This window comes from Tenrec ecaudatus, chromosome 13 (genome assembly GCF_050624435.1).
Source record: "Tenrec ecaudatus isolate mTenEca1 chromosome 13, mTenEca1.hap1, whole genome shotgun sequence".
Taxonomy (NCBI): domain Eukaryota; kingdom Metazoa; phylum Chordata; class Mammalia; order Afrosoricida; family Tenrecidae; genus Tenrec; species Tenrec ecaudatus.
Window position 1 is genome coordinate 8,887,446 of NC_134542.1, and position 27,122 is coordinate 8,914,567.

The 27,122-nt window shown below is 43.7% G+C and overlaps 1 protein-coding gene across 27 annotated transcripts in view; it reads left to right on the forward strand.

The window, feature by feature from the left end:
* Positions 1–27,122, forward strand: part of TRIP12 (thyroid hormone receptor interactor 12) — a 134,149-nt gene that overhangs the window by 73,918 nt on the left and 33,109 nt on the right. For 14 of the 27 annotated variants that reach the window (XM_075530160.1, XM_075530159.1, XM_075530163.1 and 11 more), the window contains 13 exons: positions 3,318–3,423; positions 6,124–6,260; positions 11,606–11,689; positions 12,644–12,739; positions 16,334–16,482; positions 18,879–18,914; positions 18,998–19,093; positions 20,100–20,192; positions 20,358–20,519; positions 21,631–21,699; positions 21,790–21,955; positions 25,940–26,057; positions 26,194–26,353. In XM_075530160.1, coding sequence (XP_075386275.1) covers positions 3,318–3,423; positions 6,124–6,260; positions 11,606–11,689; positions 12,644–12,739; positions 16,334–16,482; positions 18,879–18,914; positions 18,998–19,093; positions 20,100–20,192; positions 20,358–20,519; positions 21,631–21,699; positions 21,790–21,955; positions 25,940–26,057; positions 26,194–26,353 — 1,472 coding nt within the window. The remainder of the gene's footprint in view (positions 1–3,317; positions 3,424–6,123; positions 6,261–11,605; positions 11,690–12,643; positions 12,740–16,333; positions 16,483–18,878; positions 18,915–18,997; positions 19,094–20,099; positions 20,193–20,357; positions 20,520–21,630; positions 21,700–21,789; positions 21,956–25,939; positions 26,058–26,193; positions 26,354–27,122) is intronic. The other 13 variants (XM_075530165.1, XM_075530170.1, XM_075530168.1 and 10 more) reach the window with 2 other exon arrangements.

Genomic DNA, 27,122 nt, shown 5'->3' on the forward strand with positions numbered 1-27,122 from the left:
AACAGTCTAAAGAGAGTTCAACTATTCCTGTTGTCTTGGAAGGGTTCTACTGAGTTTCCTCAGATGAACCCTTCCTTTTTTTTTTTGCAAGGTCTTAGGAATTTCTGTAGTTCTTCCAATATTTGATGAGAAATATCGACAAATTACCAGTTAACAACTGTAAAGGAGCTGTCTGCCATTGGGGTTAAGGTTACCAATGCAGCCTGTGCCCCCTTTTCATCAGAGAGCTTGAATACAGAGTGTTATCCTTGAGATGACAAGTTGGGGGGTGGGGGTTGCTCTCTCAGTCTCCCATGCTAGGTTAAATGGGCGATTGATTGTGTGTTGTGATTGATGTCAGTTTGTGAAATCAGTTGTAAATAGTTCTCTTTCCACTCTGTTTTGGGTCTTCTTCCTCTACTTCTCAATATTTAATATCACGAGGTTGTTTTAGGTACATGCCAAGGATTCCCACTCAACAAAGAGAAGGACCAGGCTACCCAAACCTGCAACAACATGGCTTCTTTCTTGAAACGTGGTGCTAGTTGAAAGCAGCTTTCATCACTCAAAGGTTACATATTGTATGATTCCCTATGTATGAGATTCTCCTGGGACGATTGTTTTTACAAAACAACCTGATCACCTTCAAAGTACTCTCCATTATATGTAATACATTTGTGAAATCTGCTATTCCATTCTTGGAAACATTTTTCAAACTCATCTGTTTGGATGGTTGACAACACCTCCCTTGTTTTTTTCTACACCTCTTCTACGTCATCACATCACTGTCCTTTCATGTCCCTCTGCATTCATGGACATGAAAAGAGGTTGCACAGAGCGACTGGCGTGCATGGGTCAAGAGAGGCATGCCGTTTTTTTTTTTTGCCAAAAACTGACTCACTGAGATGGCTGCGTGAGTAGGTGCATTGTTTGGTGGCAAAACCAGTCCTCCATCTGCCATAAGTCAGGCCTTTTTTTGGTCACACACTGTTAGGCAATCTTTTTGGAACCTATAAATAGGAAGCTTGATTAACCGTCTGACCTGGTGGAATGAACTCCAAATGCACTGCCCCCCTCAACTAAAAAGAAACAAAAAACGAATGAGCATCATCTTGATCTTTGATTTTACTTCTCGAGCTTTTGGGGGGCAAGGTGATGATGACATCTTCTACTGGCTTGATTGATGTTTGCTTTCAGCGTGGTAGAGTCGAACCCTGTCTAGTCACCAGTAACGACCCTGGGATAAACGCCTGGGTCGCTTCAGAGCGGCATGTTTCCACTTTGGACGCTCTTGTCCCTGGTCAGTCCAAACCTGAGGCACACATTTTGCAGTGACCCTCTTATTCCCAAATCTTACCTATGAGCGCCAAGACAGTGCAGAGAGCTTTCCCATCTCCTCAATGGTCCGGGGTCTGTCTTCCAGACGAGTACACGAGGTTTGTCAACTTTCTCATCCATTTGGGAACTTGACGGACGTCTATAACTAGTTTGTCATCAAACCAGTTCAGTTTTTGAAATGAGAATACCACTTGTACACTTGACTTTTTCCCATAGCACTGTCCTCGTAAGCCATGTTCAACATCCCAGCAGTTTCTGTGGCATCTTCCCTGAGCAGGAAGCAAAATTTCACAGCCACATGTTGTTCTCTTAAATCAGCCATCACCAAAAAACAAGGTTCAAGCAAAATAGCTTTTACGAAAAAATTCACTGTGACCAGAGAGAACCTTCCCAGACAACACCCCCGGGTGAAGGAACTCAGAGCGAATTGCTCAATGCTCGCCTAAGGGGGAAAATGTCCAGGGGAGCTTTTTTTTTTTTCATTTTGGGGAGGTACCCCCTTGTATATACCAGCATCTTAATACTATGGCACCAGCTCATAGCACATTATGTTGCAAATTTTATATGAAATACCATGGGAAATAACCCGTCTTGGTTATGTATGAAGAGACTTAATTGTCATATGAGGATGAGGCTTCAGAAAGCACTCAGATAAGTGGGATTTCCCCACAGATCTTGTGAAGCCCCTTACACAGTAAAGGGACCCTGAGGAAGACAGAAGCCTGTCAGAAGGTAAACAGATAGTTCTCACTCTCAGAGATTGATGGGGATGTGCTAAAGACTGCGCCTTGTCAATAGGGGGACACTGCCGAGGTCTAGGCACTGAAAAAGGTGGTCCTGCCCAGGTCTGGCTCAGGTGCGACTGTGTTAATGATGTAATCCAGGAGTCTTCACAGTGCTGTATTATGGTTTTAAAAGGCATTTTGATTTTTAGAATATTTTAATATGAAAGGCCTTCAAAACGCTCGTGGAAAAATGAGATGCAGTCTCAAAAGGTATAATCCTAGTGACTTTATTTTGTTTTATCTCCAAACTGCATTTTTTAAGTTCTCATTAGCCTTCCACTCCCAATATTATGGCAAGTATTGGCTTAATATTTTCTGGAGTGTTTTAACGGGTACTACTAGTCACTTAAATGTAGTAGCCTAATGCCATCCACTCTTCCCCTCGGCCTGTGTGTGGAGGCCAACATAAAAAGCTTAGCTCTGGCAGAGTAATTCTGTTATTTGCTGGGGGGGGGGGGGCGAGAAATCAACCTCACAATAAATTTAAATTAAAGAACTCAAGCTAGTTTTCTTGTATCGCTTGAAGTCGCTGCCTTTGCCACAGTTTTGGGGTCATCTTTTTCCCGAAAACATAGCTTGGCAACACAAACCACAGTAACTAACCCTCTTGACATCAGTAATGGGGGTGGCGGTGAGTAGTGGAGGAGCTGAGATGGGGGTTCCTGCCACTGTCATCATGTCAATCCTGACTCATGGCGACTTGGGTGAAATTTTTAGGGGGTTGGTTTGGAAGAGCAAGGGGTGAGATATATAGCTTGAATCAAGGCTGATTTTGAGTCAAAGGTTGAAGATTGATCCTTAACAAAAGTACTCAGGGCCATTCTCACATTCCCAGTGGCCTTGGAGGTTTGTCTTGGTGACGTATAGATATTGGGCTGCTCACCACAAAGTTAGCAGTTCAAACCCACCAGCTGACGCTCCATTGGGGAAAGCCGCAGCTTCCTGCTCTCATAAGGTTTATAGGTTTGGAAGTTCTATCCAGGGTCACTCTTGAGTATGAATCAACTCAATAGCAGTGAATTTCCTTTTTTTTTTTTTCTCCCTAGTGTGAGTGGTTCATTTTCTTGCTAGTATGAGTCAATGCTAGGTCAAGTCCAACTACAAGCAACCAAGGGATCATTCGGTGGTGTCCCGCGGAACGGAACAATTGTCTGATGTTTAATTCGTTAAAACGTCTCTGTTTAAAACACGTCTTTGTCTTCTCTCTGCATTCAGGTTTAAGGAAATCTACCAAGAAGCGCAGCGAGTCCCCCCCTGCGGAGCTCCCCAGTTTGCGGCGGAGCACACGCCAGAAGACCACGGGCTCCTGTGCCAGCACCAGGTAACCGCCGGGCCTTCTCAAAACCCTTAGCCTGCAGGCCAGAACCTCCCGTAGTTTACTAGGCTAACAAGTAATTTATTATGACGTAGCAGGTATTTTGTGATCTGTCTCCAACTATATCTCTACATTTTTAGTAAGTTTTAATCACATACACACAACACACATACATGCACGTACATGCAGCGGCCTCAAAAAGTCTGTGGGGGAAATTTTAAAAAGGGAATTTCTCCCACAGAATTTTGAGGCAGGCACGCGCGTGTGTTAAGCTATACAAAACTGTGTGTTATGCTACACAAAATTCTTTTCTTTACACTTTGTTTTGTGGTTATATTGTTGCTCCCAAAGCTGTTGCCAATAGTTGGGTCATTGAAGTTTTCAGTCTGCCAAATAAACCTCTAATGAGCATCTTTATGTGGTTAGAGGTTATTTTTTAAAGCCAGCTTAGCTCCCCACTCCCTTTTTGGGTCAAGTGGATTAAGAAAAGTCCTTGGATTAATGGCTATAATGTTGCCTGGGTAGTTTCTAGACTTTTTGGTACCAGTTACTAGCTTTAACGGGTGAGGGGGGAAAATAATGCTGAATTCTCACTTCCTGGCACACAGAGAGCCCCTCGCTCTCCCCCTCTCTGAGGGAAGTCCCAGACCTAGTATGGCTCTTGTACATCTCTGGCTCCTGCATCTCCTGCTCTTATTCAACATTTATTTTCAGAAAGTTTTTTATTGGATAATGGTGTACGATTTCAGTCTTTTTATCAGCTGTTTGAGAAAACTGAGTGTCGACTTGATGATATTTTTCTTCCCCTTTTCCCAACTCTCTTCATGTCTGACTATTTGGGTAGAAATGCTGCATGGTCCCCAGCCAGACAACAGCCTCTCTTCTTTCATCGCTGCTTGGTTCCCTCCAGTAGAAACGGACACTAGATTCAAATTAACAATGGACCCAATTTATAGCTATCAGCATCAGGGCTGTTTTGTATGTTTTATTGTTTGTAATAAAAGACCAAATTTTAAAACCCACTGGTCATTAAAAAAAGACAATGATATTGAAAATGAAATTAACCAAAAGATGAGATGTATTTGACTTATGCCAGAAACCCATGTGTGATAAGAGTTGTTGGATCAGAACTCTATTGGTCGTCGGGGATTGCCTGTTCTCTCCGTCCAGCAGCAGGGGTGGGAGAAGGCTTTCCTCCTGCCTTGCCTGCTCATTTTAGTAAGGCCAGGGCATGGGGCACTTCTTTGACTCTGCTGCCTGTGTGCTGCAGGTTTGCCTCCTGGCGGGAGGAGCCAACGTGATGGGTGCTTCTAAGTCCCTTGCCAAATGAATCCCCACTTTTACATGTATTTTCTAGTTCTTAGTAGTAAGTTGGAATTAGCACACCTAATGCCCCTTTGAGTTTCCTTAGCAACACTTTTCAGAGGCTCTCCCAGAGAAGCCGTTCTTCAGCACTGGGGTGGTTTCTTGCTCAGAATTGAGATCTGCGCTAGAAACTAATCCACTGCGGTTCAAAATCCGCTTTCACGTTCATATGAAGTTAGGGATTCTGAAATCGAATGGTCTGGCCCTACTGCTGCCTTTCCTTTGTGCTCAGCCCTTTCTGAAAGCCTGGAGATGCTTGCCTTGGGCATGTGTGCCCACCTGCCGGAACTCGCCAAGAGCCTCGGCCACCCATGGGCGTGCCTGTGTCTGTCTACTCACTCCTTGAGGGCAGCAACCATGTGGGTCCCTAGGTAGGCATGGATGGTTAAGAAGAATCCCACTAGCTTAGATAGCTTAATAAATTGGATTTAGAAAGAGCATTTCCAGTGATGGAAAGATTGGCTTTCAGAGCCCTGTTGGGGAAGATTTTTCTCTAAATAATATAGGGTCCAGTCCTCTCAAGTAGATCTGAGGTTTCACTTGCATAGATAGCAACTGGTCTGCTTTTCTTTGTTCTGAACCTTTTATTTGGCAGCATTAAATTGGATTGTCGTTAGACTAGTCGAAAGCACTTCTTTTTTATCATTAAAGCAAAAGCATCTCTTGAAATTGGTATGGTTCAGTGTCTTCTGCATTTTCTAAGTGACTCTGGAAGGCTGCTGTTTAAAATCTCTCGTGTTGCAAACAACTGGAGGAATTTAGTAAAAACCAAAAACAATCTATCGCCATCAATAAAATACAACTTGCTTTATGAGGAATTCTTTTGTCCCCTCTCCTAGTCTGCCTTTATCCTATGCAACTGACAGCAGTCTTTGTTTACAAACATTAAGTCTTCTTAAAGGACTGGCGTTCTTTGGTGGGAATCTGTTTGTGCCTTCCTTTCTCATCCCCTCTCCTCCCTGTAAGATGTTACTCTTCAGCCAAGCCACTGTTCACCCTGGACCTGGTCATCCCTTACTCCAAAGATGTTTCCTTGCACGAGAGTAGGGCGTTTTCTATTGAGTTGGAAGTGTTTTAAGATTGTGGTCTGTGAGATTGGACCACAACTCTGGTTTCACTGGGAGCTATCATTGCGAATGTGCTATTGTAACTTGGAGGAAATTGAAATCTACCACCTGCCAGCTGTGACAGAGTGATTGTCTACAACAGTCTTTTATGTAAAAAAAAAAAATATCTGATGAAGACACTGGCTTTGTGCCCCTAGAATCTGAGCTTTGTGCTGCCTCTATGATGCTCAGGTTCAGCGGGTGCACCGCCCCTGATGGCATATTTCTCTCCTAGTCGGCGAGGCTCTGGCCTGGGCAAAAGAGGAGCAGCTGAAGCTCGTCGACAGGAGAAAATGGCCGACCCAGAGAGCAACCCGGAAACCGTCAACTCTTCAGCTGCACGAACAGATGAAGCTCCCCAAGGGGCTACAGGTAGACGGACGCTGGCTCCAGGCTAGCCCGTGGGGTGGGGCAGCACGTGGAGGCTCCCTTTCGAGATGGTCGACCTTGTACATGCATGTACCAGGTGTAGCACACGAGTGGGCTGAGGGGAAAGGTGGGCTCAAGGCTCCCAGCAAATACATACACTTGGTGCTTCTTTTCCTTTATAGTAACTCAAACGCCCCACTTATACTTATAGGCTTGGTCTTTTGGTTCATTGAATGTGATACATATGGGCCACTACTGTTGGTAGATTTTTTTTTTTTTTTTTTTACCAAACTCCAACTTTCACTAATCAGAGTCAGAGAAGCCTAGTTGGAGTAGTAGTTACATGCTGGGCTGTGGTCCACATGATCGGCAGTTGGAAACCACCAGCAGCTCACAGGGAGAAACGTTCTTGTCGTGAAAACCCAAAGGGGGTCGCTATGAGTCAGCTTTGGCTTAAGGGCAGTGAGAGTGTCAGAGATTTTGAGAGGAAGGAATCCCTTCTGTGGGGGCTCCTGTGTTGATAGTCACCTTCATAGAAGATTTTCTCACTGCTAATGGGAAAGAATTCAAAATCAGGATGAAGATGTATAAGGGTCTGGTTTAACTCACTTCCTGTGTGTGTTAGAAATTAGGATTTTGTCTTCCCTGAAAAATATGTGTTTCATGGGATTCTGAGCAGCCTAAAAGAAGGGTGCTTCTGTTTGTACTCATCTTGCTATCTTCGCACAACAGAACTCACCCCCCCAGCACTCAGCATTACCAGTTAGCCACACACAGCCATCAGCCAGTCACGGGAGCCGACAGGTTGTGAAATTTAGTCATGGGCACCTCATTTAAAAAAGCTTGAGCAGCTCATCGTGGTGAACAGATAGCTATGCATCCTTTTAATGAGGTCCAGATGCAGGCTTGCATATCTTTCTTTTTGAACCAGCTCCTTCCCATTTTGTTTCTCACTATTAGAATGTGTTCATTTCTTGAGTTCTTCTCTGCATCCCCAATTGATAGGCAGCTTCTTGTAGGTCCACCGTTGCCCTGTGCCTATGTTATTCTTAGTAGCATTTCTACGTCACCACCCTGCTTCTCCAGGTGTATGATCTGTTACAGCAGTGGTTCTCCACCTTCCTCTTATTGCGACCCTATCATAGGGTTCCTCATGCTGTGGTTGCCCTCCCCCCCAACCATAGCATTATTTTAATTGCCACTTCATAACTGTCATTTTGCTACTGTTGTGAATCGGACGACCCCTGTGAAAGTTGAGAACCACTGTATGATATGGTTGGCCTGTAGAATTTATGTTGGTGGAACAGGCCATTTGGGGATCATTTTTCCCTAGAATTGTTTTCCTAAAAGGTTAAATGGTGAGTTTCAGGCAGCCACGTGTCTCTTGCACATGCAAGTCATTGAAGCTGCACCTGACACATGTCCTCCCTCTGTTCCCATACCAACCTAGTCTTTGCATGCTGAAGTTGGAAAGGGGAGGGGGGTACAGTTCTCTACAAGGTGGCAGAGATGGAGCTACTGAGTACGCCATCGGATAGACTCATTGCCGTAATGGTACTGGCTCATGCTTATGCAGTATTCGACACCCCTCTTTCATTCACATGTAATACTCAGCCTGCTGGCAGGAGTGAGTACTATGGGTTCTCAGAGACAAACAGCAGATATGCTTGCCCAGGGTTTCGGGCCAAGGGTGTGGCTCTCAAGCCAGGCAGTAGAAAGGAAGCACACGTTTGTAGCAGGCCATCCTGTTTCGCTCTAGTTAGACGAGAATTGTGCTCATGCGGATATGATCAGAAACCAGGATGTGTGGGTGGACAAGCAGTTCTTCCCTGGTCCATTCACCTGGGAGGCAGAAAGCATCGGACTTTGCCTTCCTGAGCATGAACACAAGTCTCTGCGATTCATAGTGACCCCACATGTGCGTCCGAGTAGAACTGTGTGCTCCATGGGGCTGCAGGTGGTTGGTTTCTCAGGAGATTGCCAGCCAAAGTGGATCCAACCTTTCGGACGGCATCTGAGTAAGTGGATTGCTGGGCACCCAGGACTCCCTCAAGAGTTTTGCTGTTCTTCATATTAGCAAGCACATTTTCCACTTTTATCCTCCATTGCCAACAAACCAGACCCCTTGCACACACCAACACCCCCCATCCCAGTTTCAAAGACTTTAATTTTCTTTATGGAATCAGACTGCCCCCCTTTCAAATTAGCTGCTGAGCACCTCACCACTGTGCCATCTGGGCTCCTTGTGTACTGTAGCTAAGGATGAAAGGATAGTGTCCGGCCATCACAGACACTGGACAGGAGCATCCATGGCTCCAGCATGGTGTAGAGGGCGGGTACCTGAGTCTTTGCTGAAGCGTTATTCATGGGGAAAGAAGCTGATACCTTATCGGTGATGTGCAGGACTCTAGGGGAAAAGGAAAACTTCTGGAAACAAGTTTTGTGCCAGCTCGGCTTAACTCGAGATTTGAATACGGCCCCCAGCTGGTATTGAGTGATTGCTTTTTCTCACCTGTGTAACTGCAGCCAGCCACTTGTATTGAAATTAGTCCAAAGGCTAGATTTGTGTGGCTTACCTTATTTTTGAAAACTTGACTACAGTAAGTCTCTGGGTAACATGTCTGAATTTAAGAACAGCTCCTAACTGGAACTAAACCCACTCCCAATGCGTCCGTCCCCAGTCCTCTCCGCATGCGTGTGCAGTTTTTAATCATTGGGGAGCCTTCAAGGCCTTTCCTGCCCTGAAATCATAGGGCTCAAAGCCCAACTTGAGGAGGGGATCTTGTTCCTAAGACAGTCTAGGGTCTCCTTGTCCAGAGGACAGCAACAAACAGATGCGCCATCCAAGGGGTGACAAAGAATCCCGCTCTTTCTCTTTGGGTCCAGTAACTGTCAGAACAGGTCCTTCTGTTTCTGTGACACGCCCCTAGTAGTCTTGGCACCACTATAACAGAGCTACAACAGCGTTTTAAAATGTGTGTCTTCACAAGTTATAATGTGTTTGTTAAGTTCTGCGGCAGTCCAATTTGAAATGTTTGTTCTTTATGAATAACAAATAATTAGAGCAATATGTATAAGGAGTAACTTAAAATCCTGAACCCACTGCCATTGAGTCAATTCTTACTCATAGTGACCCTAGAGGACGGGCTGGAATTGCCTCTGTGGGTTTCTGAGACTGTCACTCTCTGTGGGAGTAGAAAGCCTTGACTGTCTAGAGGAGCAGTTTGGTGGTTTCAAACTGCTGACGTGGGCCAAAACTGGCTGGGCCAATGTGTATAACCCACTATGCCACTTAACTTAAAATAGAAGCTTTTAAAATTACAGACTATAGGTCTTCACCATTTTTCAGAAGTAAAGCCGAACCTCTACTAGATTAAAGAAACCAGCATTACCTCACATAGAGTGTGTTTTGATTTGATTTCCAGTTGTGTGGGTTCCAGAACCCAGTTATTTCTCCTTTTTAAACTTTGCACTTACTGCTCACATAATTGGCAGAATTTGAAAGCCATTAATTCAGTTCATAATTGACACTGTGTTTGAATATAAAAGTGCTACTGAGGAATGTATTTAAGGAACTGATGTGTTACGGCTCTGTGAAGCCAGGCCTCCTAGGTTCAAACTCTGACCCACAGTTAGCTGTCTGGCTTTGGATATGCACGCAACCTTCTTCGAGTGTCTTCTGGAGTGAGATAGCCCTTCTGATGCCTCTTTGGAAAGCTTTGTTCATAGGAACACACAGTTCCTATGCTGAACAAGCATTTCCTAAAGGCCACCTCTACGTAGCATTAAGCTGTACAGAGATTGGACGTCCCCTTTTTCCTCAGCAAAGGTATATGATTTTGCTCGATTCTAATACCCTTTAATGTTACAATTTCTAGTTAGCCTGTGGTTCTAAACTGGGGCTTAGTGTCATGATGTATAGAGGGAAAGGCCTCATTAATACTTCATTCCGTGTAGACTTTCACAGTCTCTGTTGCTGCTAAACCCAGCTCTGCCTGTATCCCATGAGCAACTTCATGAATCCAAACGTGGATGTGGCTCTCTTCCAATCACAGTCGATTGATAACATTCATGTGGGTCTTGGATGTGGCTGGTGAGCCAGTTTGCCTACCTGTATTCTATGCCATCCATTTTTCCCAAGAATATTTTTAAACCCCCACGAAATCATGCTTGCTTACTTACTGCTCTGCAGTTGATTCTGACTCGTAGTGACCCTGTAAGACGGGGTAGAACTGTGTGCGCCCCTTGGGTTTCCAAGGTTAGAACTCTTTACAAGAACAGAAAGCTTCATCTGTCACCTGTTAGCAACTAACTGCTGGTGGATTTGAACCTCTGGTGTGCAGTCAGCTGCCGCAGTGCTTAACTTCACTGTACCATCAGGGCTCAAGAAAATAATACATAAGGGTGGTCAAGAAAAGTCTTAGGAAAACACAGAGTTGCTGGTTGTTGGCAGTCATCTCGTTCGTCAGAGCAGCCGCTTAATGCCTGTGTTGTCTGTGGGCCATTTGAACAACAATGACGGATGGACTCTGTGTGGCAACTGTCTTGTTGTGTGTGCATGGCTCACGGTGTTGCGGATGATGCTGTCCTTCACAGATGGAATGCTTGTTTAAAAAGAACAAACAAAAACCACATGGTTTAAGATCAACAAACACATCGAGGGACTGGATACAGCTGGTTTGGGAACATAACTTTACCTCCTTGTCACCTTCATAAGAGGACCAGAAATTATTGTGAGCGTTGAGTGTTCTGGGGAATGGAATCCTTCTGAGTTGACATCTTACTGTTCTAGCTTTTCACTTCATTCTATTAATGGGGGTCTGTGTCTTCTAGATTTTGGCTTGGGAGTAAATAGAAGGGTGCCACTTCGCATACACCTAAGTTCAAGAAGGTGGCTGAGTGGTTGTGTCAGGACTACAGCCCAGGAACAAGGCACATCAACCACCTAATAGAGCATCTCCCCTGAATGCCGGTTTCCTTTTTGTTTTGCTTCTGGTTTCATGTGTCAGCTATTAACTGCCCTCCCGTACGGCTGTCTTCCTTCATTGCCTTTCACTAGAGTAGTTCAGGACAAGACTTAATTAATACCTCAGGAACTGTTTCCAAGACTTGGATCTGTCACAAACCATGTAGAACTAAAATGGAAAGATAGTATTTTTTTATGCTGATTTACTACTAAGGCAGTTGAGCCATCCATACGCCCACTAAAAAGGAAGACTGGAAGAACGGCTGAGAGCAGTAGAGAGACAGGGACAAGCGTCATGGCCTGTCTTCTTCATTCCTTTTGTAAGATTAACTGGGTCCCTAACCTGTACTCTTCTTTCGTTTATTCAATCTCCTTCCCGAAGCCTCCAGTTCTGTCGCAGGGGCCGTTGGCATGACCACCTCTGGGGAGAGTGAATCTGATGATTCCGAGATGGGACGATTACAAGGTAAAAAAAAAAAAAAAAAGTTATTGAGCTTACAAGTGACTTAAGGATCATTGTGGAAATTAACCGATAAGTGTATGTGGCCATAATCTATCAACGCCTGCACCTTCTCAATTTCCCACTGAATTGCATATGGTCCATCAGCCTCTTAATTTCTACTGTTTAATTTGAGGACAGAGCCCTTAAACCTATTGCTGCTTTTAAAACCATCCTTTTGTGGTATATTTGTAGCAGGATTTATTGTAACAAATCAAGAAGCAGCTTGAAAAAGATGCTTAATATGCTGTTCTTTCTCAGGGACATGGTGATCTGTACACATCTCAGCGGGTGGTTTGGGGCCATGCTCCTTTGTCTCTTGTTACCTTTTCCCAATTAAATTGTACATTGTATTTCAAAATTATAGATTTGACTTAGTGGTTTACTTTTTAAAGTAATCAAGTTTATATTTGCATGATCTTTACCAATGGATAGATAAATTTTTCTATCTAAAGTAGTTTAAAATTGATTCTATTGTGATATGTATTAGGTACATTAACAGGTCAGTTTTCAGATGACCACTCACTTTTGAGAACACTCATCAACACAGTTTTCCTCGCTTTAAAGCTTGGAATGGATACAAATAATGTACTGTTTTCCCTGTGCTGGAAGGTATCATGACCAATATCTCATTGGGAAATAACAACAGGGAATAAGGCACAAGGGCACTTCATACCTTGGGTTTTTCTGGGACTGTTTGTTTATATGAGTTTCTGCTGATAATTTGGGGTTGAAATATGGGTGTTTTAATAGCTATTCTATTACTATATTAGTGGTCTTGAACGTTTAATGTAGCACCTCAAAGTTCACCGTGGAAAGTAGTGTAGCATTGATTAACTCAGGTGAATAAGATCAGCTGCATTAAACCAACTCAGTTTGCCCTCCTACCCTCCCCCAACCCCCCCTCTTTTTTTCCCTTAGCTCTGTTAGAGGCCAGGGGTCTTCCTCCTCACCTGTTTGGTCCTCTTGGTCCTCGGATGTCACAACTTTTCCACAGAACAATTGGAAGTGGAGCCAGTAAGTTCATTCTGATAATAAATTTGTCCTCTAAAAATCCTTATAATTAATTAAGTGCAAGCTGTACTGCTGATTACCTATTGATAAAAGTGGTAAGTTTCCAGGAACTTGTAACCTGTTTTTAAAAATAGGATGCATGCATATTCTATTCTTAAATATGAACAATGATAGTTTTTGTTGCGTGCATGTCAAGCTCAGGTAGATTGATTAGAGACGAGGTTGCACTGAGGTGGTGGCAGACTGCGTGTGCTGCTTTGCACTGTGGAAAGGTGTGGGTGTGTACATTATGGTACCTGCTTGCCTCTTTGTGTAGATGGAAATCTTGGAGGTTTTTTATGGTTCAATGATTTCAAGCATGAAACAGCCAACCTATTAGGGGGTTTCAGAAATTCCATCGTCTTTTCAGTTCCCTTTTCCCTGAGCTTTTGGAAGCCCCTCATTTAATATGATCGTGTGAGGAAAGAGTACTCTGTAGACTTATGCAACACTAGACACATCACACTACTGTACCCCAGCCCGTCCATCTTCTCTACAGTAGACACACACTGACTCCTGAAGTCTCGACCTAACAAATCCAACAGTTGATAGCACATCCAGCAACAGTGCGACATCCTTCGCTTTCCTTAAATAAAGCTTAGTGTTCTTTGTGTTTTATAGCTTCCTTGATAATGCTTCATAGACTTGGTAGCCTATTTTTACTCTTAAGACTTGTTGAATCTCACACCTTTCTAGAGTGTTATGGAAGTCTGTGACTTTTGACCTTACTCATTTAAGTTTATATCATCTTCCATGCATTTTCAAAACTGACGTGTATCCATGTGGACTCAATATGTGTGCACATGTACCTCATGCCCTTTTCTGTTTCTGACTCGGCACCTTGCAGCTGGTGTTTCTGTGTGTCTCTTGCTGCCCTGTCCCTCGGGACTCAGCAGACCCTGCTGCAGAATCCTTGAGAGCCAGTGAACGTTTTCGCTTTTTGAGTCCCCTTCACTAGGCACAGGGAGCAATTGAGTGAGCCCAGAGAGAGAGAGAGCCTGGGGCTCCATTTTTGAGATATGAACATAGTTGATTTCAGCAGTCCCTGACATTGGACATGAGGATTATTTCTGAGTTTGTGTTACTAGTTCCGGTACAGTGACATACACAGCCATTGTATTTTCTGCAATGTTGTCTTCAAAAAATTGTTCTGGAAGTGGAGCCAATGTGTGAATGGGTAAATGCCTGGCAAGTGGTGCTGGCATTCTAGAACTGTCTTTGGGGGAGTTGGGCCGGTTTGCACTTCTACCAGTTCAAGCTTGACAACAGAACGTTGTGTGGATATTTTTGGAAGATATATACCCTTTGGGATTCATCAAATATTTTATGTATTTCTTTCAGCTCTTCTCAACTTTTTAGTTATACATCCGTATGCATATCTTTTAGTATATATGGAGGGATTCACTCATCTTACTGATTTATTACATACCAAAACCAAACCTCCTATTGTGGAGTCCATTCTGACTCTTCCTGACCCTGTAGCGTGGACTAGAACTGCCCCGATAGGGCTGCGAACATGGGAAACTTTATGGAAAAGTTGTCGTAATCTTTCCCCGCTTGAGCAACTAGTAGGTTCAGACCACCAGTTTTTTTTGCACCTGGTGGTGTTCAGAGCTGTGCAGTCATTGCAGATTCGTGGTGATCTGGTGTACAACAGATCAAATTAGTGCCCTGGCCTCGGCCCTCCTCGCCACCGTTGCTCCCTGGCCTACCTTAAATTGTTACCATATCCCAGCCAGGACTCGGACCTCGCAGCTTCACTCGTTTTAACTCCTGCCCATCCTTTCTGTTCATTCTAATTTTACTTTTACCATGTAGACTCGTGTATAAGCCAAGTTTTTTCAGCATTTTAAAAATGCAATTTTTTGTGCTAAACTTAGGTATCTCGACTGATAACTCGGGTCGGTTTATACTCGAGTGCTTACGGAACTTATGTTAGACTTAAAAAGACGTTGCTGTTTCGTTATTTTAAAATATCTTCCCACACATATTTGAGAAGGTTTCAAAAAGTTCGTGAAAAAGTGGAATTAAAAGATAATTGGAATTTTTAAGCCCCTTCATACCCTCAATCCTCTGCGTTCCCTTCTGCATTGCCGTCCTTCTTTGACAGGGATTGTTTGTTCCCCTTCAGCCTGACTGATCTCTGCTTTTATTTCACAAATTCATGTTTGATCCTGAATTATTAAGGAAAGTCAGCCTCCGTTAGCACTTTGCTTCTACAATTTCTGCTTAAAAGTCTTTCTGTTGCCCTTCCATGGCAAGGTCATCTTTCTTTCAGCCTTTTTCAAGGCTGGCGGGCTTGCTTTTTAAATGTGAGTCGTTCGATTGGTGTTCTTGTTGTTTCGGCTGAGGGCTCACTGAGCCGTTTTTTCCGGCCTGTAGAGGTTGATAGCTTTTAGGGAAGGCTTGGCCGTTGTCTCTTCAAAATAATATTTCTGCTGCTTTATGTCCTTTCGGGGGTATCAAGATGATATGCAGGTTTCATTTCCTTTTCAGACTTTGAGCTGTATTCTGGCTGGCTGTCTGGTCCTGTTCTCATGTTGGCTCTGTTTCTGAATTTTCATTCTCAGCACAGTTTAGAAACTTTCTGTTGGCCCATTTCCAGACTCAGAAATATTTTCTGCAGTCTTTTTTTTTTTAGGTGCTTTAGATAGTGTGTTAGTTTTAGACAGATAAATAGCAGATATTTTGTTATAGCTTTTTATGCCTTTTTAATTGATTTAGATTACCTTTTGAAATTGTTTTATATTCTAATTTTGCTTCTTTTTTATTTTCAGTATGTTGTAGTGGGTATAAGTAAAATACTCGTGTGTGAAGAAATAAGCTTCAAGGTGACATCAGTTATAAATTTCTTAAGGACATATTGAATTCGAATGTGGTTTTAAGAAAGGTGGGCGAGGAAAGGGAATCAATTCGTACGTGTTATGTGTGACAGCCCAATAGCCTGTTTTCCTCTCATGGTTAACTGTGAACTGGTCACCATTTCTCTGGGCAGGGGTGGCTCTCCACTGGCCTGAATCTGCACAAAAAATAAGAGGTGCATAACCTGGTCAGTTTGGTACTTTAACAAAACACTTCCCCTTACCATCCCCCATACTGCCATCGTACTTCATTGATTACAGTGTAGGTTTTGAGGGAAATCCTTGCTGATTCATTTGAGGTCTGGGAATACTGCTTATCTGACTTTTACTGCAGAAGGAACACTTTTGCTAACTTGTAGTTTTCAAATAGCAGGTAGAAACATACCAGTTTTGTGATTATTATGTTCTCTGTTTCTCATCTGAAGAACCCAGCCAACTACACTCACTTAAAAAGGCAAAAAATACACCAAAAACTCTGAATTCACTGAAGGAGGCAGCATTGATCCAGTTTATTTAATTCTGCCTTGACTGTATCAGCCATGTATCTTTTCTCCAGTATCGACCTGACCTTTAATTAAGATCAAAGAAATTTGGTGGCCATTTCCTGGCAGACCATCTCCCAAGTAGTAGCAGTCACACTTTCCAGCAGATTGAAATTTTCTTCACTGTGTAAAAATGCCCGTGTCTTCCGCTGAAGGTTCTAAGGCCCAGCAGCTTCTTCAAGGACTACAAGCCACCGATGAAAGTCAGCAACTTCAGGCTGTTATTGAAATGTGTCAACTGTTGGTCATGGGCAACGAGGAGACCCTGGGAGGCTTTCCCGTCAAGAGTGTCGTTCCAGCTTTGGTAAGCATGGCTGCCCCAGGGTTGCCCTCAGTGCTGCCAAAAACACACGAAATGCATGGGGGCATCTCACGATGGATTGAAGACAGCAGAACGAAGAGGGGAGAGTGACTTGATGCTTTTATTTCATGGGTATATTAGAATAAGTCAATTTAGTGTGAACCATTACATGGTGAACCAGGTACCCAAGATTTGATACTGTTATTATCAACTCTGTATTTTAAGTTGCTAGCCCTGTAAGTAGTACCCAGACTCTTACCGTGCCTAAGTTTATAGGCTCCCTCCTTCCCGCTCCAACTTATGAGGCAGTAATAGGAAGTTCATTTTTGGTTGTCTTTGGAGGCCCCCAGAATTTCCTCGTTTGATAATTGTGTGTAAGGCACAGAGATCAAACTAACCACCATATGGGTCCTTCATCTCCCCCACTCCCAAAACCAGTAAATAAATAACCTTAATGACTTTTGATGCAGCTGTGAATTGATATTTAGACCTGGTTAATATCCTTTTTTAAATAAAAAGAAATCTTATTGGGGGCTCATACAACTCATCACAATCCATACATATATCAATTGTGTCAAGCACATTTGCTTAGTAAATCTTTTTTTAACGGAAGACAAATTGCCATTAGCAAATGTAGGCACTTTTTATGCCATATAACATTAACCTAGTGGTTTGGTAATTTTCTTAGTCCAAAATGAATTGGCACTACTTTCAGATTAGACATTAACAGAGTCAAATATTAACCATAGTCTAAAACAAACATTACAATGATATTCATGGCACATTTTATCTTAGAAGGTAAAAATAAATGTTATGTCCTTTTCTACGTAGCCCAAACATGAAGATCTGCTGAGACATCAGACTGTCTCATTGGACCCATGACCAGATCAGGATGATGGGAGTGTCTTGCCTGTTGTATCATTTGCTCCATAGCGGGTTCTGTGATATGAATCAAACGTTCTTTTTTGGTTCACTAAAAATAAATAGCAATAAAGCTCTAGGTTCACTTTAGACCATCTTCTCTTTAGAAAGCAGTTTTTGTTAATTAAATAAAGAAGTCATTAAATCTAGGACAAAATGTGGACACGTTTTTCACATTACTTAATTTGCTGGCTGTTGATTAGATTTAAGTACTTAATAGACCCATGCAAGTCAACTCGTGCTATTAATAGTAGCTGCTAATGAGCTGTCCAGCTTCATCTTTTATGATGATTGAATATATGAATATATTTATCACCGCAAATTTGTGTGGCCGTAAATATTTTTGGTAAAGAGGGTCTGTTTACAGCAATTCCTTCTGATTGTGGTCTTTTTTATTAATGTGACAATGCTTTTGAATGTAGGTGGTTACAGTGGCTGACTGGAAATGGAAGGCAGGACTGGTTGGAACATGAAAGGGGTTGTGTGGGTGTGTTTGTAGGGGTGGGGCGATGTTTAAACAACATAATAGCCTCAGGACTAAACTCCACATCATGTAGAGCAACTTTGTGGAGAAACTAAGAATTGTGTTAAAGTACCTGATGTTTATTATTGTAATTACTCATTTAATTGAAGGATACTGCTTCAATTCCGGTTTTCCATTGAACCCACAGATAGCGGATAGCTCTCTGAATAGGAAATTTATCTGCTAATTCTCGGTTGCTTCAGGATAAGAAACATAAGAGATTTACATTGCGTAGTTTTTATTAAAAAAAAAAGGCAGAAGTCTGCTTAACTTCTTTTCCACACACATAAAAGCAAATGAAAATAAAACTATATGTTTAGGTCCACTGAATGATTGTACGCTTATGTTACCTTGGCTTTGGCTAGCTCCTGATCCGTGGTGTGGGCAATTGTGTGTTCAACTCCCCGACAGCATGCTGCACAGTATACTTGACCGCTGTGTGCAGGGCTGCCTTTCTCTGCTGGCACAGAAACTTTTTCACAGGCGTTTTAAGCTTTGGTCCTGAATTTGCAGACAGGGCATTTCTGGTTGGGTCATGTGTATAGCAAATGCTGTGGGCACTTGGTAATTCTTGAGATGTATGTTACGTGTCTGAGTGGGCATTGGAAACCACAGACCTGTTGCTGTCAAGTTGATTCCAACTCATGATGACTCTCCAAAGGTGCACAAAATGGCTCATTGGGTCTGAGCAGCTGAGCACTTCACCTCCCACCAACCCTTTCCGGGGTCCCGTAGTGATGATTAGCAGAGAGAAAATGCGTGCGTGCGTGCGTGCTTGCGGGTGGTGCCGTCTGACTAGATTCAGTCCTTGTGCACACACTGGCCCTGTCTTCATTCCATGTGGTAAATGTCATGAACGAACCCATTTCAGTTGAACTGGAAGAGGAGCTGACATTTGTAGAGCTTTTCTCCAAGAATCTATCTTTTAATATTTTGTCAAAATCTTTCTCCACAGATAACATTACTGCAGATGGAGCATAATTTTGACATTGTAAGTATATACTGTACTTTTAAAAATTCCACATGTTTCGAGTTTTTTAGTCAGAAGAAAACAAACACAGTCTTGTTTTCTAGATGAACCATGCCTGTCGAGCCTTAACGTACATGATGGAAGCGCTTCCCAGGTCATCTGCAGTTGTAGTGGATGCAATTCCGGTCTTTCTAGAAAAGGTGCGTCTACTCACTAACTTGCTCAGAAGCAGACATAAGCCAAACACCAAGCCTGTGGGACACAGGTGGGCTCAAATTGCTGATTTTGCAGTTAGCATCTTATCTTGTAAGCCACAATACTGCTAGCGCTCCTTCGAAGCAGACGTAAGGAAATCAAATTGAGGATCCTTGAATTTTAAATTCTGGGGTAGAATGTCAATTTAGTGAATCTACTTTAAAAGACTTTTGCTTTTGTAGTGTTGTATCTCTAAATAAATTTTATATATTTTTAGCTAGTGTTCCAGAAAAATATTTCATGTTCCGCAGACCAAAAACTTAACGGTGAAGCTAATGGATCAGTTATAAAATCAACCCACTTTTATAATTTTAATAATAGCAATTACCAAATTAAAATAATATCTCACAGAGATGAGTTTAACACACCTGTTTAAAAAAATAATCTCATTATAACTAAAAAAAATGTGGTTGATCGCTATTTATACCCTGACTGTACAGCTGGGAAGGCTGAGATGGCCAAGGTGTTCAAGGTCACCAAGGGAGGGAGGTTGCCGGGAAAGGGAATTTTTTCTTAGGGTCTGTGGTAGGTTCTTTTTTAGGACTGTTAAACACATAAGCCTTTCCTCTCCCCTTTCAATGTATAAGAGAAAAAATTTATTACTTGATAAACCTAGAGAATACAGAATTCTGATAGAAAAGATGTTTTTTTTAATATAAAACAACCTATTTTAAATAGGAAAATTTCATGTTTGTGATTGGATTTTGTTTATTCTCCGTGTAAGCATAGTTTTCTCTATCTTAAGGAGCAAAGTAGTTGGAAGGACAGGGTATTGGCCCATGTCTGTGTCTTGTTCATCAGTTACTGGTTCCTCATGGTGGCTTTCATGTTAGAGGCAGTAGCGATTGATGGAAATTGGTAAAAGAAAGAAAGAAAAGCCCAGTCTATTAGTGTACAAGTTATGCTGGTAGAAAAGCCCTTGAATATGGGGTACCTGGTTCTCTGCCGCAGCTGCAAGTGATCCAGTGCATTGACGTGGCGGAGCAGGCCCTGACTGCCTTGGAGATGCTGTCTCGCAGGCACAGCAAAGCCATTCTGCAAGCGGTAAGTCTGGCCGCTCCCTCAGGCCCTGTCCGCACATTCAGACCCACCCACTCCTAGAGCGCAAGATGTTTCTCAAATAGTGTGCTTGGCTCTTTTGGGATTGATGGTTTTTATTGCTGGGATGGGCGGTGTCTTTGCTGTAAAAATGGTTTCTCTCTGTTGTAGGGTGGTTTGGCAGACTGTTTGCTGTATCTAGAGTTCTTCAGCATAAATGCCCAAAGAAATGCACTCGCGATTGCAGCCAATTGCTGCCAGAGCATCACGCCAGATGAATTTCACTTTGTGGCAGATTCTCTTCCGTTGCTCACCCAAAGGCTGACCCACCAGGTAAAGAAGAACCCAGTCTCTGTTGGGAATTCTCTGCTGGTTGGTTTGTTATTTCTCAAATGACAATTTCTCTGAGTATCCCAAATCTTCCAGCTCGGTGTAGATGTTGTGTTAATCCATCAGCTTTACCCTTCGCTACTGTACTGGGTGCTGTTACATAGTTTTTACGGGTTTGCTGAGTTGAACAGCATTCTCACAATGCGTGCTGTCTTGGGTTATTGGAGCTGTAAGGGGCGGCTTGATGATTTCATTAAGTATTACGGGTATTTCATGGTGTGTGATCAGTGTGGAGATGGGCAGACAGGATAGGGATGTGTTAGTAAAAGACAAGTGAGCAGAGGCTGGGGATGGACTTGAATCTAGGAGGGTAGGCTTGCCTGGCTTGTGCTGTTGAATAAAAAGCAGAGTATATGACAGCGGTTCTCAACTTGTGGGTCACACCCCCTTTGGGAGTCAAACGACCCTTGCACAGGGGTCACCCCGTTCATCACCAAAGCAAAATTACAGTTAAGAAGTAGCAACAAGAATAATTTTATGGTTAGGGCGTCACGACAACATGAGGAACTGTGTTAAGGGGTCACGGCATTAGGAAGGTTAAGAACCACTGCTCTAGGGCTTCATGGTACCCAAATCTATGCCTTTGCTACACAAACAAAGCTAGCTTTTACAGATGACGTCTTTTTGTAGCATTAGGGAGGGGCACTTGCTAACCAAACTCAGGTCAGTAAAATACTCTTTGTTTTTATGTGTGGGGACTTTTTGAAATCTTTTTTCAGCGAGGCTACTTGTTTTCATAAGGAACACCACCGATTTAAAGCCATTGTTAATCCAGCTGATTGCAAATGAGTCACCTCATGTGTGGGATGAGGTTTCCTAAGTACAGAGAAAGCTGTTCCTCCTCATCTGTTCCTTGGCCTCCGTCTCTGCTTGGGCCTTCATGCATGTTCTCGTGACTGGCACTGTGGTGGTACTGAGTGCTCCTCAGGCGTGCTTGCCTTTCCAATGCTAGCATGTACTGACTGAGCTGGCCTGGCAGAGTTTGGGGTTGAGAAGCAGTGCGCAACCACGAGTACGGCTCTGATCAGTCAACCTTTTCCTTTCCCCAAAACAGGACAAAAAGTCGGTAGAAAGCACTTGCCTTTGTTTTGCACGCCTGGTGGACAACTTCCAACATGAGGAGGTGAGTGAGGCTCCTTGTGGAGACGTCATGACCGTGTCACATTGCTGGGCTGCCACATGACAGTTTCTTCTTTCTTTCGCTTTCCTGAAGAACTTACTGCAGCAGGTTGCCTCCAAAGATCTGCTTACAAATGTCCAGCAACTCCTGGTTGTGACACCGCCCATTCTAAGTTCGGGGATGTTTATCATGGTGGTTCGCATGTTTTCTTTGATGTGCTCCAACTGTCCACCCCTCGCTGTCCAGCTCATGAAGCAAAGTAAGTACTGCTGGTTTGTCCTGCCGCCACCTCCCACGGGTGCACCACATCAACATTAGTCACATAGAAGCAACCATGAACATGGCAGTGGTTCTAGTTGTTGCCAGGTGCTTTTGAGTTGGTTTCAACTCATAGCCACCACGCATCACAGTATAACTGACTCCTTAGGTTTCCCGTGATGTAGTCTGTCCGGGAGCATATCACCAGGTCTTTCTCTGCCTTGGAGACACTTGTTCAAACAACAGCCAGCCTTTTGGTGAGCAGCCATGGACTTAATTGCTGAGCCGCCAGCGGTGCTGTATGATAAGGAAGAGAATGCTTGTTTCCAGCAGTGGTGGGAGTTAGTACATTACTGCTCCTAACATGCAATGTACACGCATATTACAGGTGAAACTGTTACCCTTCTTAGTTCAAGATAACTATTTCCTTTGCGATACTAATTACGTAGTGATGGTTCATTAGAATCTGAGTTTACGTCACCACTTGTCTTCCTGTCATTTTTTTTGCCATGGTAAAGTTGCTAGCAGTTTATCTGAGTCTGGAATCCTTTCCTCAAGAAGATGGAGACATAGTCATGCAAACACATCTCTGTGTGCTCTGCTCCGTGTGCATTTCTGAACTTCTTCCCCACCTCCCCCAGAACCTAAGAAAGCAAATGTCACATTGCTTGTGGGATTTTCCTTTCCACTCTGACATTCTGGGGTACAGGGAGAGCCTGGGCAAACACCTGTGTGTGATGATTCTCCTGAGCACTGATCGCATACGGCCGCCTGCAGTTGTGGGTGGTTTCTTTCCCACACGTTTAATCTATATCTGAGATACTACTTTGGGGATCAGTGGTGACGCTCGCTGGAAAAATAACCTTTATTTCCACAGCTTCAGACAGAATATTCATCAGTAAAATAATAATTCAGTTTGGGGAAACTCAACGTTATTATTTTGCATGTATACAAGTTAGTACATCGCCACAGAATGTTGTGAAAGAACAGTGTTGAGGTGATTTATTGAAAATATTTCTCCTAAAAGCATTGTATCTTTCCCAAACTTCGTGTTCCAGAAGACAGAGCCACAGTGAAGTAGCCCTTATCCCGATGTGTGTGGGAGATTCCGCTCCTTTGTGTTCAGTCATTACCGTCTGTGTTTACTAACATCCCTGTGAGCCCTGCTGGAACAAAGGCCAGGCACTCGGGCAGAAACTGGGAGGTTTACTGGTTCAAAGATGTAGTGGCAGTCTGCTTCCACAAAGGCAGCAGCCTTGGACCTCGGGGGCAGACCTCCTCTGTCCTGCAGGGTTGCTGTGAGTCGGGATCAGTGTGACAGCAGTGGGTTTAGTGTGAGGTGCCCTTTGAACTTTGCAGTGGCCAACAGTTCCTGCAGTTTGAATCCAGGACAACCCCGGACTCTGTTCCAGCATGTCCTCACAAACGCTGTGGGGCAGTGCAACCTGGCTCGAGTTTAATTGTGGGGGGTGTTTTTTCCTTTTAATAGGGTGAGTGTTTTCACCTCTGCTGCATATTCAACTATGTGTCCTGCACTTGGATATGTGAAGGCAGCTTGGGGCTGATCGTCAACTTCTATAGCAATATCGTAAAAAAAAAAACTGTGACCCTGTTCTGGCTCTAGGAAAGCAGGTTAACGAGCACTAAGGATGTAATCCCCACATAACCAAGTGTCCTAGGGAACTTGACAGAATTGTTTATTTTCAGAAAACTTTTTTAAAGGCACAAATTGTGATATGCATAAGGTTTTCAGCTGCTGCTTCCTCCTAGGTCTGGAAGCTACACGGAAACCTGGCTGTTGTTTTTTTGGTGGTGGTTGGGGGGGGGTGACCCTGCTGGCATTTGAAATACCAGTGACATGGCTTCCAGCCTCCCAGCAGCGCGCAAGCCACCCAGTGTGACAGACGGACAAACAAGTGGTCGATAACGCTAAATCACTTGCTGATAAAGATGAAGGATTGCAGTTTAAGCACAGATTATGACTGTAAACAAAACCCAACTCCTCCTCACGATAGGACTGTTTATGTAACAGGGAGAAAAGATTGAAGTTGCCTAGGATGTCTTCTTGCTTGGATCCACAATCAGTTCTCATAGAAGCAGCAGTCAGAGATCAAATTACATGTTGCATTAGGTAAATCTGCGACACAAGGCAGACCCTTTGAGATGTTGCTTTGAGGGCTGAGGTGTGCCTGACCCAAGCCAGTGGGCCAGACTGCCTTATGTACATGTGAAATTTGGACACTGAATAAGGACAAAGAAAAATCAATTCTCTTGAATTGTGGTGCAGGTGAAGAATCTTGAAAATACCACAGACTTCCAAAGGACAAACTGATCTGTCCTGGAAGAACGACCAGAGTGTTTCTTAGAGGCAAGGATGGCACACCATGTACCTTAAATGCCATATATACTTGCATAACCAGAATATCAGCCAAGGCACCTAATTTTACCACAAAAACTGCATTATAAATGTGTCGAGAATTGGGCTTATCCACGAGCATATACGGTACTTTGGAGGTATTGTCAGGCTAGACCACTCCCTGGAAAAAAGGCTTCCAGCTTGATAAAATGGAGGGGAGTCAAAAGGAGGAAGGCCCTCAACAAGAATGGAAAGACACAGCGGCTGCAACAGTGAGCTGAGACGTAAGAACAGTTGTGAGGTGGCACTGGACCCGATTTCATTCTGTTGTACATAGGGTTCCTGTGGGTTAGAACAGGCTCAGTATGTTATTTGGGCATATTATCAGTAGAGCTCAGCCCCCTGCAAAGGACGCTGTGCTTGGTAAAGTAGATGGTCAACAAACGAGTAAGATCCTTGACTAGATGACGTGACACCATATCTGCAACAATAGACACAGGACAATTGTGAAGCTGGCTCCAGCTCAGGCAGGTCTGAGTCAGAGCCAACTCACTGACAGCGCCAGTTACACCCCCGCGGAGTGCCCGCTGGGGCCCGTAAGGTTTAGTGTGGCGGCTCTTCCCACACAGTACATTGAGGTAGGTAGTTGGCAAATATCTCCTTTTCCCTGGAGCCAGCCTACTACTGTTTAAGTGATTGAGCATTATTGAGTTAGCACGGTTAATGTCACATACAGTAGACGTTTCCTGATCACTGCCTGATTAGCATCTGAAGGTATTGAATTGCTTCATTTTATCTTCTTGGCCCCACATGACCAGTTTACCAAACTCACTGCCTTGGAGTCGAAGCTGATCCAATAGGACAGGGTAGAAGCGCCCTGTGGGTTTCTGAGACTCGCTCTTTACAGGAGCAGAGAGCCTCCTCTTTCTCCCTTGCAGCTTCTGGTACTTTCAAACTGCTGTCCAGCGTGGAACCAAGGGACCTTCACAAAGTCCGGGGAAAGTCGAATTAAAAGACAATGGAATTCGCCCCGCCCACCCCACCATATTGGTGAAGCTCCCCAGATTTGAAGCCGAGACGATATATGATGTGTTTGAATTGCAGCTTAAGGAGCATGTTGAATGTGACTATGCAAAGTATCACACTCCTCTTGGGAAGCAATAAAAGTGTCCGTCTGGAAATGTCTGGGGACAGACTGAAGGATTTCATTCGAATTAGGCACCCAGTTGGTAGAAGGCAAATGCTTAAAAAGAAACTTCACTTTTTTTCTTCCAGTTTTTATGAAAACTTTTATTTCGTTGACTAATAGAAAATACTCCTGATAGCCTTCCCAGTAGGGAACAGTTGCCTTTGATTTAGGAACTTTTTTCTTTTTAATCAGTTATTGGCGGGGGGTGGGGGGGTGGGGGGGTGTTTGTCTTAGCGCTCTTAAATAATCCATACATCCATTGTGTCGAGCACATTTGTATATATGTTGTTGCCATCATCCTTTACAAAACATTTTCTTTCTACTTGTGCTCCTCATTTTTCCCTCCCATCCCCATGAACCCTTGATAAATTATTATTTTCGCATTAGGAACTCTTAACTAGGTTAATGGGGTTTTGTGGTGGTTCTTGTTGGTTTTACAGACATTGCAGAAACTCTTCACTTCCTGCTGTGCGGCGCCTCCAACGGAAGCTGTCAGGAGCAGATTGACCTTGTGCCCCGCAGTCCTCAAGAGCTCTATGAACTGACCTCGCTGATCTGGTAAAGAATAGCAGTAATGGTGGCGGGGTAGCTCTCTTGGGGTACACTTCACTGTAGAGGGTGAATGACTTGGAGTTCCGGAAGCTGGGCCGTCTTAAAAAATAACACTTTGTTGTCTGCCCCCCCACTCCCCCAGCGAACTCATGCCCTGCCTGCCGAAGGAGGGCATCTTCGCGGTGGACACCATGCTGAAGAAGGGCAGCACTCAGAACACCGATGGTGCCATCTGGCAGTGGCGGGATGACCGGGGCCTCTGGCATCCATACAACAGGATTGACAGCCGTATCATTGAGGTAGTAGTTTCATCGCACCATTTAATGAGAGTGTTCGCTAGAGAGAGCGAGGGGGTGGAGTGAGGGGGAGGTGAGCGTGTGTACTGCATTGTCCTCAATTTTACATTAACTCCTGATCTTCTCATTTTGTCTCCTGAGAACAAGGTCCTCATATCTGTTCAGGTCAGAAAACGGTGTTCTAGTCCTGCTTTTGCTGCTCAGTACTTGGCTGACTTGTTCCACAGTTTCCTCCTTTTCTCTAAGGAAACGTTGGAGGAGTCATGCTCTGTGTTGCTAAAAACCCTCTCCTCCTGCCCCTACCCCCTAACAAAATCTGCCAAATGCAGATCTACACACAAGTAGATGGTTTAGGAGGGTTCACAAGGCTGCAAACAGACGGAAACATGCATGATGAAGCGAATTGTGTTACATGCCCTAGGCTTGTATGCAATCCAGATGAACGAAGTGCGTGCTCACTGCATAGGGTGAGAGAAATACCAAGCTGTACTTTTCAAGACCGCACACCACCGAGGAGGGAAGACGGGGATACTAAGGAGAAAAATAGGGCAGCGTGTTTCTTGTGATTTCCCCCCCCCCCATGGCAGTTTTATGTATGTAGTGTTTTTATGTTGATTTCCATTGAGTTTGTATCGGAATATTTTTTGGAAATGATCTGATCCATAAGATATTTGTGTCCCAGTTTACAGAGTGTGCTGCTCATGGTCTCCTTTGAGATGCCATGCCTCTTTTACTTAGATTTGTCACAAACCTACTTGTGAGTTTTCTGATTTCA